Below are 16,609 nucleotides of genomic sequence, written 5' to 3' on the forward strand. Positions count from 1 at the left end.
TAGACATCTTACGAACGAAACGATATAAAAGGAAAGGAATGTTCTACTAGATGACATTGATTTTACTTTCATAACTTAAAATTGTATCTACCTAAGTATCTAAGGCACATAGGCCCCTCCATGTCATGTTACCGATTTATTATTACATAGTATGTCTAAAATTTGACCCATATGATATTCAAAAAGAATTGTTGGCATTTTAAGGTTTTAATACGTCTGTAACTGGAAACAGTTACCTAAAAGAACTTGTTTTGTAGGTCAGTGATGAGGTATTTAAAAAAAATTTCGTGGGAGAACAACACAAATATTATAAATCAGTGACGTTCGTTAACACTTAAACTATAAACATAAAATGGGTATTATTAATTTTAACAGTAGGGTCAAAATAATTCACAAATTATTTTGATTGAATAAATATAAACGAGAAATTGGTATTATCTGGTTTATCATCGAAGGGTGGACAAAGCTACAAGGAAATGTCTTAAGCACGCCTATGGATTCGTGTACACAACAAAAGAGTATGTTTGACAGCATGGGAATTTAAAAATGAGTGCAAAGCATTTGCAGGAAAAATGGATGTGTAATGACTAACTGATAAAATACCTCGTTTGCAAGGAACAAGTAAATTATAAATACAAAAAGATGAGTGTTCCACCCCTGCCATAAAACAAGTGTTTCAGTGAAGATGGCAGCTAGTCAAGCAGATATTGAAGAGTTTTTAGGAGGACCTTTAGTTAGTTGGGTAACAAAGTTAATGTATTCAGTATTATTATTAGAAGTAATTCGTTTTGTACAGCTTGGAACGTGTGTCAAAAAGCCAGAGACTCTACAAGTGTACGAAACGTTCTTTGATGGAGGGCCTATAAGCGAAGTTTTACTTTTAATCGATCCTGAACCTGCCCAGCCGATTCCTTCGCCGCTTGCGTCATTGCAGAGCTTAAATATTACTACGAATCGTATTAGGACGTTTCACTGCATTGTTAAAAACATAAAATGCCTTTACGAGGTATGGTTTACATGAAAAAATAGGTGACATTAGTCAAAGATGTCATATTCTTAGATGGTTACATTCTGTGAATATTATTTGAATTTGGTATGATCTTAAATGATTTAAGCATGACTTGAGTTCATATAGCACCATCTTTTGAGCAGCAATAAATTGATGCATTTTAAAACATCACATTTAGGTACAAGACAGATTCATTAAAACTTTCTATTTTTATATCGCAATTTCCAACATAAATCTTGTACTTGATGTGCAGGTGCACTTACATTTCTCTCCACTTCTATCTTGTTATTAAGGCGAAATGAATCGCTAGGCCTTAATGATCATATGTAAGCTAAAATTGTTCCCTAGATATCAATGTCTCAGTAAACAAGTGTAGGTATACTATTATTAGTAATTTAAACATGAATGACTCCAGGAAGTACAAAGTGTTCAAGAAAACTCAGGATTTGTCATGTACTCATGGCGCCTTTTCTCAAATCCTAAGTCTTGGTATGGAACTGATAATATAAACAACATTTCTAAACAGAATTTTAGTTAGCACTGAAATTGCAAAACAGTGCCCTTTGAGCGTAAAATTTTGGATTTCACTGAAAGTTGTTCATGTGTATTACTGAATTATGAGGGAAAAAGATGCTTTGAGCCAATTTTTAGTCAACAATTTTTTTCTTAAAGATCATGATCATTTAAATGATCACCTAGTCTTTAATCCTGGTTCTGACAACAGAGGGAGCACCCACAATCAAGCACTTAAAGTCACTAGATATAGAAAGTACCGCAATCATCCGCCATTTTTGGGCAATTTTGCTGCCAACTTAAAAAAATTGACAAATAAAATCTGAATAGCTGTAATTTTTTATAACCTAACTTCATAGTACTGTCATGTTTTATAAAAATATATGCAGATATCTCCAAACAGGTGGAACAATCCCTAACATTAAAGTTACTAGAATCTGGTAACTTCCGCCATTTTTGGGCAAAAATCATGCGTTCTCTCTCTAACACACGGGCCCAATGGATTGCTGGACTTTCTATATTTAGTGACTTTACAAGCATTGTAACCGATCGGAACCAGTCTGCCGACAGGGCCCTCAGTGTCACTGCATGTGTATATATATGTTTATTACAGTAGTCTGTGTAGGTTCTCCTGTGCACAGGTCATGGTTGCTTAGGTAGGTACACAACTATTACCTTTCTCCAGCTTTCTGGGAGATACCCTAACGACAGGGTCCTCCATAGACTCGTCCTGAAACCAGGATTTTGCCTCTGGAGGCGCTTCAAGATGGTGGTCTTGTCACCTGGGAACCCATATAACACAGCCATCACCTTGGTTACCTTAGGGACGTGCCTCTGAACTTTCAGAGACGCGCCATCCCAGGGCCTAATAAGAGGGACGGTCCTCTCCAACCAGTCCAAGGTCTAATGGTCCTTGCATTTGACCACAATGAAGAAGATATTCCAGAAAAACCGAAATTTGTCTTTTGGCATTTTTTTCTGATGTTACTTGAACAGATACATAAAAAATAAACACTTTCTCATTACCGCTTTTTTAGCTCAACAAGACACTATTGAGAGATTTTTAATACGTTTCGTTCAGAAGTAATCAACTTTATTTTTTTATAAGGCCCCTAAAAAAAGTACATATTTTATTGAGTAGTATTTTTTATTGTGAATATAACGCACGCACTTTTTCACTTACACACATAATCAAAGACATAATTTGTATTCAAGGAAGAATTGGGCCAAGTCGTTGTAGCCCTACCGGACTGTATAACATTAGGCCGAACACCAGCTTCTCAAACTGCCTTAGAACAAATGCGTTTGTTACTTTTGTTGCTTCTTGGTTGCGCTGTGCAAGGGCCAACGAAGGAGTATTTTATTTCAAAAATAAAGGAACTCTCACTTGATACACAACATGACATTGTGGAATGCATTAAGCAGGTATTGTGGGTGATTGAAAACTGAACGAACCAGTAAAGCGTTTCCTGTAGGTAACCGAGGGACAAAATGTTGTGCTTACACTTGATTGGGCCGATCAGTCTGCGGAGCGCCTTTATACGCATGTCCGTTCTTTAGCCAGTGAAAGAGATAATTTGCTTCATAAGTGGATAACAGACTTGAACCAGGAACCAAATGTTAGCAACAGTAACATTACTTTTGAAGGTGTGGAGTCGAATCATAGAGCTGTGGAACTGGCTGACATGAAAGCGCGATTACGAAAACAAAGGCAGGAACTGTAGGAACTTTTAGTGGTATTTAATACAGTATAAAAATCCGAATTTTTTAGCGAAGAAAAATCTGAGATTCTGGCAGAATGTCGTGAAGAGCTGGAACACGCCAATATGCTTTTGAGCAAGTTAAAAATGGAGGTAAAGTTAAAAAAAATTGATTTTCCCGTTTATGCTTAGTTTTGTTTTAGAATTCTGATTTACTGGTAGAAATCAGAAAGGCGAAAGTGTACCGAGATGAGGCAGATGCAATGCGAGAAAAAGCAGAGAGAGCTGATAAATTGGAGAACGAGGCCATACGGTATAGGGAACGTTTGGCTGATGCGGATTTTTACAAAGTTAGAGTGGACGAACTGAGAGAAGATAACAGGGTTCTAATGGAAACACGGGAGATGTTAGAAGCCCAATTGGCGAGATCAAGACAAAGGACTGACCATGTGCTACAATTAGAAGCTGAACTTTTAACGTGCAAACAAAATATTAACGATTTTACTTTAGTTAGTGGCCTCCTTCAGTTTATATGGGAGTAATTTTAACTTTTAGGAAAGAGACGCGGCAAAAGAAAAAATTCAGGAATTAATAGAAGAAAATATTCAGTTACAACAGGTCACCAAATCAGCTTTGCAAGAAACTAGTTTGTCGAACATACAAATAGATTCCGATAAGGAGGAAACAAACTCGGGTGATAATAGTTTATCGGAGCAACTAACAAATAACGCTCAAGCTAGGGCGTTAAAGCTTGAATTGGAAAATCAAAAACTACTTTCAACTATTGACTCCCTTAAGGAACACAACTTTCATGACTCGTCAAATAAAATCTTAGATCTTGAAAAGGAAAAAAAGAGGCTAGCTTTAAAATGTAGTCAATTGCAAGATAATTGTGATCGATTAAATAGACAAAATACTGAATTGGAGGCACTTTTTAAAAACGCTTTGCAGGAAAACAGGAAACTACAAGACACAATGGATACTGGAAAAGTTATATCGGACAGACAATCTCAGGAGTTACAGCACGAACGGTTGAAAGTGCAAGAGCTGGAAAAAAATATGGATATTCTCACCAAAGAGAAACAAAGGGTTCACACTTTATGCGATACCATTCGCAAACGTGCCGATGATGCAGATAAATCTTTGAATCAAATGTTGGAGCAAGTGCAACATTTGCAGGCGGAGGTAAATCGTACGGCACTCTATGAAAAATTAAACAATGAGCAAAAGGAGAAGATAGTCTCGTTAGAAAAGGAAAATGCAAATATGCACAAAGATATTACCAAATTAAAACATACAATTGAGGTGAGTTTGATTTAGTGCATTTTATTATCTTCTGTTGGTAATATTCAATGCACCATATGTCCTTGTCAGAAGTTGGTTATTAGAACTTGAAGTGGGAATGAGAGGGAGGGAAGATGACCTGTGATTGTCTTTGCTTTTAAACAATGGCTGCGCGACTTCAACAGTATATCTGTTTTGAGGTCAGACAGGTTATAATGTAACATAGTGTTCTTCTGATTAGCAAATCAGAAAAAAGTTACCACCGTTTTTCAAAAGGGTTGCTAAATTGTGCTGTTCCTCTGATGCCACGGTCTAGGTCGAGGCCTAGGTTCAAATACCACTGTACGTCCGACTTACAGTGGTATTTACACCTCGGAGTGGTATTGGACTCAGGGGTTAATAACCTTCGAGGTTAATCCCCCCCCCCATTTTATCCCTAATTTGCCCGTTTTACGTAGGGCGAGAGGCTATACTAGTCGTATAAACTGCTTAGCAGCACCCAAAGGGGTAGACACTTACCCCTCATCCAATGTTTATTGAAGCAGCAATATTTTCAACTGCCACTGGAATAAAATTGCAGTTTATATTATGTTCAAATAATTGTTGCGCATCAATATCTATTTTTTATCAGCACAAAAGTAAGGTTAACATACAAGATCTATCAAATTAATTATACAGCTTAATTCTGCACACTCGTTTTGAATATCCTCGATAAGCGAACATGCTGTATCTAAATATAAATAAAAATACGTAGGTAAAATCTGCAAATGAAAGCGAGTTTGTCTATGAAGGAATGCAATGGAAAATGTTGACCAAAACGCAATGACAGGTTTGGGGTTTAGATATGTTAGTTTAGGAGTGGTTGCGTGTTACGGGTTTCATATATTCAATCAATAAAAAATGTTTATTTAAATGTGTCGGGAATTTTTTGAGAGGAGGCTCCTAGGGAGGAGCTTTCTGTTGGATGAATAGATAATAGTTATAAAAATAAATAAGACCCGACTATTTGTCACTGAAAATGACTTGAAAAGCTAAAATAACTAGAGTTTGAAACAAAATGTAATTATTTTATTAGCACAAACAGTATCAATTAATATTCACTTGAACACCTTAAATTTAAAACTAAACCCTAACTTTTCTTACCACTAACTACAAGGCCTGTTTTTTAAGTAAGAAAGGGTCATTTGAAAATAAAAAAACAAAAGAAATTTGCAAAAATTTTATCAACTTAAAATGTTTTATCAAATTAAATAAAAGCAATAATTTCGCATTTTTATCTAATTTGGCCCACAATCAATTTAAACAAAGCTCTGGCTACTTTATCAATTAATTTAATTTGAAATTACATGTTATATCTTCAAGTATAAGCCAGGTGTCTACCTCAAATTTACGAAAGTGAGCATGTTCAATAACATTTTCTTTCAGTATGCTTTTGGATTGAAGGGGTCCAAAATGGTAAGTAAGTAGGTAAGTAAAAATTTCATTTATGTTACTTGAGCATATGACAGTGTTCGCTTAAATTTAATGAATGAATGAATTTAATTATTTTGTTGTTGTTTAGTTATGTTAGGATTTTGAGTTTTTCTTTTGTTTCTTTCTTTTTTCTTATTACACTAAATAATTGTGCGTTAACTATTAAATATGTATTGTCCTGTAATTGGAATGTGTTCTGTTGGGTAATAAATCTCTATTATTATTATTATAAAGCGCCAATATGACCAACTTCTGACAAAAAACTTGGGTTTGGAGGTGATTTATATGGTCAATTCTATTCGTGTGTCCATACATTTTCAAAAATGTTAGTTCACTTGATTTTTTTACTTGCATGATATTAATTATTACTATAAGTATTTCAATATATTTTAGGAAAAAGATGTTACATTGGACCAATTTTCCGTAAATAGTGAAAAACAAGCAAAAGAAATAAGCGAGCTATGTAAAGAGAAAACAACTTCAACAGCACAAATTGAAAAGCTTCAAGAGTATGAGCAAAAAGCGCAGGAATTACTGTCACAAGCGGCCGTTTACACAGAAACTATTGCAACATTGCAAAAGGATTTAATATCTGAAAAAGTAACTAATGAAAAGTTTAAAGCAAATTTAGAACGATTAGGATTAAATATTGATATCTTGGATAACGACATCAATGTCATTGTAGAAAAAATGCTCTCTAATCCGGATTTATCTAAAAATATATATTCGCTGCTGCAACCCGAATCCGATGAAAAATGTAAAAATTGTTCCGAAACCTTACACATCGATGATGATGTCCTGAAGCAGGCTGAACAAGTTGTGTCCAGTATTAGTGCAGAGTGGAATCAGCAGTGTGAAAAATTAGTTGCCGAAGTGAGTAGTTTGCAACAGATCAATGAATCTCTGCAAACCGACAATGCCAAAATGCAAGTTGAAATTTCGACACTGGCGTCACAAGTAAATTCTCTGACCACACAGCAGACCGCATTGCAATTAGCCAATAGTCAACTGGTAGCCGAAAAAGAGGAGGTGATTAGAACAATGCCATACATCCTTAATCGCGTACTTTTATTAACTGTTCCAGATGTCCAAGCAACAAAAAGTTCAAAGTACTCAACACGACACTCTACTCTTAGATCAAGCAACCTTACGTTCACTTCATGAGCAGTTATATACGGAGTATGACGAAATGAAAAAGGAGCAAGACCAAATTAAGAAAGGAAATCGCGATTTACGATCGGAAATTCGCGTACTAAAAGACATCAACTCGACCCTTGAAAAGAAAATAACGTCGCTCGAATTGGAAAAGGATGCATTGAAAAATGAATCTAAAAGCTTGGGTAATCTGCGTGCAGAGCACTCGAAGTTAAAGGTGGGTAATTTCTAGTAGTTCTTGATAACCCTTTGTTACTTTTCAGGACGATTTTCGAAATTTATTCACTGCAAGTGAGAGGTTGAAGACAGAATACCGAGCCTTACAAGAGGAGTATAAATCGCTTCGTGCCGAGTCGGGTAAGCTACGATTGGGTAATACAGAAATGCAGGGCGAGCTTAGTTCGCGGTCGGATTTGGTTTCTGGTCTTCAGTTGGACAACGCCAAATTGCAGCAAAAATGTGATGTATGCATAAAAAGCGTGTGAAGTGTGCTTGTTGCACTGATATTTTAGATGTTGTTGGAAATGAACCATTCATTAGATACGGATCGTAGGGCACTCATGGACCATGTGTCGCAGCTGCTGTCACAGTATCATTCGTTATTAACACACTCTTTGGAAGATAAGCAACATTATCATTTGGAAGAGAAGCAATTTACTGATAAGCTGAACAACTTGTGTAGACAAAAGGAGAAGCTAGAAGAAAAAATAATGGAACATTATAGAAAGCTTGATAATGCATCTTCGAAAAAGTATTGATTGTTCTTTTTACATCATTGTACTTATGCATTGTTTGTAGGAAAGGTTTTGGTTCCACTTTAGTGAGACGCATGAGAAAGGCTGGTTCTGACATCATTAATAAAGTTCCTAGTAGAGTAAGTAAAGTACATCTTTTCAGATAAGTATAGGGTGGGTAAAAGTAGACTCTTTTTTGTGGAAACACATGTTTCTGTCAAGTATAGCATTTCTTTGCTAGAGGACATTATATGGTCTAAAAAATGCGTACAACTACACAGATCGTGTACGTTAAATGGCAATGTTTAGGGAGAGTTCTCTGATTTTTCTAAAATTGCAATTCTTTTTTACGTTTGTTCAGTTCTATAATAAAAAAAACGGAAAGTTAATGTTAGGTAGATACACTTTGTCTTTAAAATAGGTACCTACTTGGGGTAGCAAATTTGGGACATCATAGATTTAGTAGTGTAAATCCTATGGGGTGTTGCAAAAGGCATCGACCATATATGCACTATAGTAAAACAATTAGCTTCATGTCCAAAAGACGACGATCGCAATAGCAACCTAGCTCTAGCTATGAAGCTAAAAATCAATTATCTTTAATAACAACTATGTTAATAATAATAATAACTTCACTAGTGCAAGATATTCATATTGACAAAACACCCAACGTACTCCTGGTTAACAGCGGGGCAATTATTTCCCGAAACAGAAGCCTTTATTATGGCGATACAAGATCGAGTAATAGCAACAAGAAATTACAGAAAGTACATCATAAAAGAACATATCGACACAGATAGATGTAGAAAATGCCATGCATATCAAGAAACAATTGAACATATTACAGGAGTGTGTAAAGTAATTGCAGGCACCGACTACACGAATAGACAGCAGCAAAAATCATACATCAAGAACTCGCACTAAAACACCAACTGATTCAAACACGCACACCATACTACAAGTATACACTGTCAAACATACTAGAAAACAACAAATACAAATTATACTGGGACAGGACATTATATACGGACAAGACAATCGCACATAACAGACCGGACATGACACTAATTAATAAAGCCGCACACACAACACAGTTAATAGACATAGCCATCCCAAACGACGCTAATCTCGTACACAAAGAGCAAGAAAAGATCATAAAGTATACCCCACTAGCAATAGAACTCAAAGAACTCTGAAAGCAAGAACAAGTAACAATAGTACCGGTCGTACTCTCAGTCACAGGACTCACAACAAAAACATTTACACATCACTTACAAGCACTACAACTCAGCACGCATATACACACAAACATACAGAAGGCCATACTACTAAATACTGCAAATATGGTCAGAAAGTTTCTAAACCAATGACGACACTAAACGCCACACTATACCACATGATGACTTGGTCCCATCACCCATCTCATGTGAAACATACCACCATGAGTGAGTAAAAAACGATAATAATAATAATAATAATAATAATAATGCTTTATTTACCCAAGAGGAACACCCATTTCATTCAAGAGACGTTCCTTGTTGCCCAACGTTTTAAAATAGCAAAATTCTGTTGGCGCCAGTTACTTTCTCATAAAATTTGAGTCCAAGAAATACTTTATCAAAGACATGAGTTTTGATAAGAAAGTGTTTTCTTTTCTTCACTATGAAATGTTAAATTTTGAATACAAAAAGACTTTTTTCACTTTGTAATAAGTGAGCAAAGTTGATTCAATTTGTGGACAGACTATACGGATTAACGAATCTGATTTCCTTAGAATCGAAGATCTTGGCATGAAGAATCTAGACTGTCACAATCTCAGTTTACGTTAGGGGGCGGATCAGGGGAGTCTGGTGGGAATGATTCAGATAATAGTATTGACGAAAGTGGCAAGACCAACGAGCACTTCAAGAGATCGACAGGAAGCCTTCATGGTCACAAACCAAGAGACGAGGTTACTGTTAGGAGATCACACCGTGATTTAACTTCGCATCGTAATAGCATTGCCAGTAGTTATTATTGCTTCTTTAGGTAGCTAATTTACTAATGCCCATTGTTGCAGGTGATCAAGTGTATTCACAACGTGAGCAAGGTAGTGCGCTGAGCTTAGGATCAATTGGCACCAGAAGGACAGTTTACTTATCTGACGATGATCCCTCTGTTGCTACAGCAAATAAATCGCCCGCTCCACTACTAGTTTATAACAGAATATCTACAGTAATAGGCGATACGCAAAGTAGTAGTACGGGTCAAACAGCAAAAACTGTAGAGGAAAGCACATCAAAAGAAACAACTGAAAAGAAAAAAAGTGACAATCCGCGTGACAATGCAATTTGGTATGAATATGGATGTGTTTGAAACGCGTTTCAATAATTACAACCAATCTGTGATCATTTTGTAATAATTGACAAAACAGCTGCTTCCTATTTGTTGCATACATATGAATTGTACAGATAATCACGCCTTGGATTGGATAGATGTGATACGTAGCTTTTATGGAAAATCACAATCCCAGTAATTAAGTGCCACTTGTAAATCATCAAAGAAATACTTATGCCATCAGACACAGATTGATCATGAAAAATTGGCATTATTACCTGAAACAACATTATTGTCAACATTTTCTCTTGCCTTTTATCATTGTTAATCCAATGTTATTTACAACTGACTACCTACTACGATAAACACACCAAACTGCTGACTGTAGATGTCATCTTACACAATTCAAAAACGTTACTCTCTATTTCAGTTTTCTAATGGCTTTGAGGGACAGTCTGCATCAGGGTTGAGCAGTAAAACTGAGAGTTCAGTTTATTTTCACTGCATGTCAATTTAACTAGTGTCTGGTTTATTCTACAGTTTAAATCTTCCAAATTATTGTTCAATTAGTAACATGTGTCTTTTTGCTTTGAACATTCGTTGCAACGAAACAAAAATTACAGATTTCTACATTTGATTTTGGGGTTATACGCTATGCAGGGTTTGTCAATTTTCAGAATGAATGTTTTCATTCACATATACTGCGCATTTTCAACATTTTGCCTGTTAAAGGTTTAAGAGAGGTTGATATAATTAACAGTTACTATTACCAATTCGTCCAACAGAAATAGTTAAGCACCTTCAGAAAAATTCCCGGTACATTTGAATGAACATTTTTTATTGGTCGAAGTTTTAAACACGTAATACACGCAACCCCTTTCTTTCATTTGGGCTTGCCTACAGTGACTCCATGGCTTGCCATACCTGAGGCGCTTTCTTTCGGCTACTTTGCGATATTGATTTTAAGGATCACGTTTTACGAAAAAACCCGCGAATTTAAATCAAAGTATGGTAGTACACATTTGCATTTGAATTACGTATTTTTTGTTTGGATTATGAAAATAATTTGAATACAAGTAGAAGTACTTGCACAAATTTGTTCCTCTTCAGTTATAATTATTGACTAACCTAACATTTGAGCAAAAATATCTTTGCATTTATAGGTTAGGAATTCGTGATCAGTAAATGAATCATAAAACTTTTATGTTCAGTTTGTTCACGATTTTAGCAATCATGATCATAAGATTACACTTCGAAAGAACGTGATTTCACAATCCAAACGCGTTTGGATCACTGAAAGAAAGCGCCTCTGGATTCACATCCCTAACCTCAAATCTGTCATTGTATAGGCACGGAAATGCGCTCGGCTGAGCTGCCGTGCGCTTCGCGGCGCGTTGCTGCGCTTAGCTTTAGTGAGCTGTACCTTTTAAGGGTAAAAAAGACACCAAGTTTCCGTATGGGTCTCACAGCTGATATTGTAGATCGCAAAAGATACATGTGCATTATGTATATCAATTTTTATAATTTTGCTATTCCACACTTCATACATTCCTCACCATGACTATTGTGGTACTCTACCAATATAGGGACTATAGTGAAATTTGAGCAGCAGGACCTCAAAGAATTGCTTCTACACTTTTACTTATTAAGTTGACATGCGTGAAACCGCCTTGATCATTCAGTATTTCTATATCTATGTAGGTATCATAAGTATATATAAAACAAATATTAGCAGCACACTATATAACGCTCTCTGTATCATCCAGTGTAAAATAAGATGGGAGTATATGAACTGCTGTTTAAATGGTGCAAGCAATATTATGACCAAAGCAGTGTAAAAAAGGGACAGAAGGTTGTACTTGATTTATCCACTTCTGCTAGTGGAGTGGTATGGTGTTTCCTTACAGAAGACGCATTGGATTCAAAATCCAGGGAACACCAAAGTGAGTGTATTTCCGTGTTTACATCTGTAATTCCTTTGAATGTATATAAAATAACATGGTCTCTTTTTGAAAAAAAGTGTTTATGTCTCAGGTCATTATTACAGCATTTAAAAGTAATGGTCAGTGCAAAACAGAAATGGGTCAATGAAAAACATATAGGCTACAGCACTTATTTAAGCCATGCATTTAAAGGTTACCTGGAAAAACAAACATTTAATTGCTTATGATTTATAAAGAGTTCAAGATAATCGATAAACAAATAATAGTAATATATTTAACCCAAAGACTCTAAATGGATATAACGCAAGTTTAAAAGCTACATAAAATATTCATAAAAAAAGTTAAGGTTGTCAATGAACATCACCATACATAAATTCACTAACACTGTAGAAACAATTTGCATTATTATCTGCAGTGGTGGAGTTTTTTTGTGGGAAATTTTGTCCGCATCATTTATTTTCTATAAATTTCTTTTTAATCTCTTGATTTTCCCTGCGAGCAATGCGCGCGACCGTGAATTTCGTAAGAAGACACCATATAAGACTCCACCGGTGGATAAACTGCCCCCAAGCATGCCGTCTTACTTACACTGCATGGATTCACTTTGTGCTTAGAATAAAGATAGGGTGTTGATACATTTCTCTCTTATTGTGCATTTTGGCATCAAGTATTTGGTTATTGCCTTGCAAGTGTCGACTATTTATTTGCAGTATTCTCCTACAATAACATACATTTACAGTCTACTTGAATTCCAGAGACTTTCATGTCATTGCACAACTGATAATATTATACCAGTACAATTAGAACTTGCTAATAAGACCAGCACACCTGTTTTTTTGAACTGGAAGTGAATGGTCACTTATGATAAGTACATAATTGGTTGCCTTAAATTAATTAATAAAGGCCAAAGAATTTACATTAAATGTTGGACTGCATTGTCGATGCACGTGGTTCTGACAGTATTTATTTATTTATATTTATTTTGAAATTGTATTAAGATTTAATCTTACAGGGTAATTCACGTAAGTTTTATGCAGTTTAATCAATTTTCGGCAAATAAACCCATACATACAGTGTGTATCAGTCAAATGGAGCACATTTGATAATATATGTACGGGGCATGTTCAAAAAAACCCTGGGATGCGGCATTTTTTATTTTCAGTTGCGTATTTCTTCAACCGAAGCGTTTTGTACAGGTTATGTCATGTAACCGTGGCCTATACCACCCTGTATATTACTCAATTTTTGTATTAGTTGAAACATTGTACACATACTTCTGATACAATGCCCTATACCTGCCTTCATAGGTGGAATTGTAAATTTTCTCACAACTGACCAGACAATAATTTATTAAACCAGGGAAGTAAATAATGAACTTCTGTACTAAAATAATATTCTTTTTTTTTGTTAATTTTTGCAATAAATTGGACATTCGACAATTTGACATTTTCTTTAAAACAGTTGAAACTATAAGACATTTTATATGTCTGGAATGTTTTGACGAGTTCAAACAATATGTAGCGTGTTGTATGTTGTATTTAAAGAAGAAAACCACTGCCACATAACACCCTACAGAAACAGTTTTAGATGAAAAAAAATGTGCAGCTAGACATATCAATCGAGGTGTCCATGTCCCTAGGGTTTTTCAGCATTCCCCCACTTGAGGTCTTCCAAATATGCATAGAGATCCTTGTTAAGAGAATGCATACATACAATTTGCCTATGTATCTTTTAAATGGATAACACCATAGCATTAGAAACTTCAGATCGGATTTTAAAGAACTTAAATAGCACGTATTGGCCAATGCCACTCAGAATTTGCTTTAACACTTATGCAGATATACAAAAGGTATAATAAATGAAGCATTTATCACTGTGTAAATTGTCGATGCACTCATTTTCACAAGTTGACTGGTAATGCTAAATCATTATTGCACCACTTCAACATGTGAGCATCACTTATCATTATTGCCATTGAAATATCAAAGAAAATCATTTGTTAATACCTCCTTTGTTGTCTAATTCTTTAATACTTTGGTCCATTTAAAAGCATATAGGAGAATTGTATGCATGTATTTTTTTTAAAGTTTATCTGTAAAACAAAACAAAGTTCTAAATGTTAAAGTTATTGCAAAATTTTAAAAGATAAAAATTTTTATTATATTTAAGCTCATTGCAACATGCCCACCAAACTATTTGAACTAAAGCTAAATAACTGATAACTTACCTGAATTTCCCTGTGCACTGAATTTTTATCATCAAGTTTATACTGATGTTGCTGTTTATTGCAATGTGTGAAGATTAGTTATATAAACATTTATTTGTTGCTTGAAATATGAAGCGCAAACACTTTTCCTTTTTAGATGTAAGTTTTGTAAAATGATTTGTACTACTAGCGAAATTAGACAATAAATGTCATTATAAACGTATCGAATTATAAGTGTGCAGATTTTCATTTCTTTTGGCCATAAAAGTCTATATGGCACTGGTAATACTTGCTCGCCTACTCACGGGTAGTAATTGACCGACTAATATGTGCTTGGCACACTACCCGCACTGGACTTGAGTGGCCCTCATATACTGCTCGTATATAACATCATGGGTGATTATAAAAGCAAGTGTATTCCGATCAAAAATGAGTTGCTGTCGAGTCGCCTTTGGAAGTTCAAGTTAAGTACGATTTGCCATGTACACAAAAATTCCAGTCGCTCGACAGCAACTCATTTTTGATCGCATAGTATGTACATGCATAGTACTGATGATAGTGTATACAAGACTTTATTATAATCCAAATGGAAAGTAGTACCACTTGCTGTTAATAGATGTCTCAAGTTCATTTTGATTTGACAACTACGACCTTACCGTACCAAAAAATTAGAATTAAGTAATTTGTAAATTTCAAAATACGTCCTACATTTATCGTAAGAAAAACAAAAATTTACAGTGTTTTCTGAACAAATAAGACAAAATTGAGTGATTAACCTTTAATACATAAGACTGATTATGAAGATATGTCAGTGCATAATATATCAAGGTTATTCCCTAGAAATTGCACAATTAATTTAATTAGAACTTTGTCTCGTCGTAGTAATAGCAATGTAGATTCACCATACAAAGTTGTTAAATCCAGACAGTCTTCTAAAGGTGAGTATAAACATAGCCTACTATGACCGCCTTTTGCTTCACCTTACAGAGAGTAAATTGGCATGGAGAGATCCCAATTTTGAGCTGTTGGCTTCACCAAGTGGATTTCCTTTTTTCCTTCCAGGAAATGTGAGTCCCGCGTGGTATGATAGAAATACAACTGCACAAACTAATCATGTCTTCGTTATGGAACAGCTGGATGATGTAAACACCATTACTTTTACATTTTCATATTGATAACTACTTTTAGCCCCAAACCAATAATGGGGACATAATATGCAGAGTTCAGCAATGTCCTGCCGTACTCCGTCAGGCAGTATGTGATCTTTTTCCAAATAATAATCTCGAAATATCGGAACTTTCGGTAGTCACTATCAGCTTAAAGCCAAACATGAAATTATTCCATCACAACAAAGAAACTGAAACGGAGAAGTTGGCACAAACAGTGTAGTTATTTGTGAAACACACGTGAATCTATACTTATTGAAGTTGTTTTAGTTTGTTTTAACCGCTCACAACATTTGTGATAAACTGAAAAAAGCTGGATATTGGGCGGACTTTATAAATCCCTTTTCTGGTAGACCGTATTTATTTCCAAATGCAAATACTACTCTGTATGAAACTGATGAAAGGTTTCGATGTTTAGATTTCCAAATCATGGATGTAAACGAGTGTACCGTTGTTGCCAACGTACCTGACGAAGCTAAAAAAAGGTTCATTGGTGAGGAATTTTTCCCATTTAGTTCTTGTTCTTCTTAATATTTTTTTGCAGGAAGTCTTTTCACAAATGCACCATCAAATAAACGTCGTTTAAATAATATATTTACCGAAGAATAGGTGATACTGAGGTTTTAAGTCAAAAGACATTGAGTAAAATGTTGTATTAAATGATCAGTGATACATAAATGGATTGATGATAGTATAATATATATTACAGATGTTTTGCAAAGAACTACAGTTGATGTTTATTTTTATATTGTTGGCAGGAGTGATTACCATTATGTCAACTTACCTCAAGGTTGTTTGAAATAAAATAACCTTGAACTTACATATAATCATTCCTGGCGAGAATATCCAAAGTTTGTCTAGAAGAAAATATGACATTTTTATGGACATGACATTTTTGTACATAAAATATCAGACTGCATTGCTGTAGCACTTTTGTTCCATCATATATCTTTTGATCTACATTAGGTGCAAGAACTTAATACTGCTACATACAGGGTGTTTTTTTAAAGATGGGCCATAGAAAGCACATACCTAGCATACTTCATAACCGTAGGGGTGTGACAACAGACAATGTAAAGGCGTTGAGTTATTTAAAATGGGCCATAAGGA

At 35.1% G+C, this 16,609-nt stretch overlaps 2 protein-coding genes across 4 annotated transcripts; both read left to right on the forward strand.

Annotated features, from left to right (window-relative positions):
- Positions 1-399: 399 nt before the first annotated feature.
- Positions 400-14,556, forward strand: LOC116162845 (girdin). Of its 2 annotated transcripts, none has more exons than XM_031476570.1 (15): positions 400-518; positions 568-742; positions 797-1,006; positions 2,738-2,947; positions 2,998-3,242; positions 3,294-3,375; positions 3,426-3,731; positions 3,778-4,527; positions 6,373-7,008; positions 7,064-7,351; positions 7,398-7,598; positions 7,647-7,885; positions 7,933-8,008; positions 9,643-9,874; positions 9,928-14,556. In XM_031476570.1, exons 2-15 carry the CDS (start codon positions 686-688, stop codon positions 10,221-10,223), a joined length of 3,828 nt encoding a protein of 1,275 aa, XP_031332430.1. In that variant the 5' UTR covers positions 400-518; positions 568-685; the 3' UTR covers positions 10,224-14,556. The 2 variants fall into 2 exon arrangements, with proteins under 2 accessions (XP_031332430.1, XP_031332431.1); XM_031476571.1 differs by having other exon boundaries at positions 517-621; positions 673-742.
- A 403-nt stretch (positions 14,557-14,959) lies between these two features.
- On the forward strand, positions 14,960-16,226 carry LOC116165089 (methylmalonic aciduria and homocystinuria type D homolog, mitochondrial). 2 transcript variants are annotated; one of them, XM_031479383.1, is made up of 6 exons: positions 14,960-15,161; positions 15,216-15,271; positions 15,321-15,475; positions 15,522-15,716; positions 15,770-15,992; positions 16,044-16,226. In XM_031479383.1, exons 1-6 carry the CDS (start codon positions 15,139-15,141, stop codon positions 16,106-16,108), a joined length of 717 nt encoding a protein of 238 aa, XP_031335243.1. In that variant the 5' UTR covers positions 14,960-15,138; the 3' UTR covers positions 16,109-16,226. The 2 variants fall into 2 exon arrangements, with proteins under 2 accessions (XP_031335243.1, XP_031335242.1); XM_031479382.1 differs by having other exon boundaries at positions 14,960-15,271.
- The last annotated feature ends 383 nt before the right edge of the window (positions 16,227-16,609 follow it).

The sequence above is a fragment of the Photinus pyralis genome, unplaced genomic scaffold (genome assembly GCF_008802855.1).
Source record: "Photinus pyralis isolate 1611_PpyrPB1 unplaced genomic scaffold, Ppyr1.3 Ppyr1.4_LG2, whole genome shotgun sequence".
In the NCBI taxonomy this organism is placed as follows: Eukaryota; Metazoa; Arthropoda; class Insecta; order Coleoptera; family Lampyridae; genus Photinus; species Photinus pyralis.

Bases quoted from the DNA above. Each gene is read 5' to 3' on its own strand.
- LOC116162845 (XM_031476570.1), top strand. From the start codon at position 686: ATGGCAGCTAGTCAAGCAGATATTGAAGAGTTTTTAGGAGGACCTTTA. The intron at 2,948-2,997 runs GTATTGTGGGTG...CGTTTCCTGTAG, and splicing joins TTGTGGAATGCATTAAGCAG to GTAACCGAGGGACAAAATGT. The intron at 7,886-7,932 runs GTATTGATTGTT...CATTGTTTGTAG, and splicing joins GATAATGCATCTTCGAAAAA to GAAAGGTTTTGGTTCCACTT.
- LOC116165089 (XM_031479382.1), top strand. From the start codon at position 15,139: ATGTCAGTGCATAATATATCAAGGTTATTCCCTAGAAATTGCACAATT. The intron at 15,717-15,769 runs GTGTAGTTATTT...AAGTTGTTTTAG, and splicing joins CGGAGAAGTTGGCACAAACA to TTTGTTTTAACCGCTCACAA. The intron at 15,993-16,043 runs GTGAGGAATTTT...ATTTTTTTGCAG, and splicing joins AGCTAAAAAAAGGTTCATTG to GAAGTCTTTTCACAAATGCA.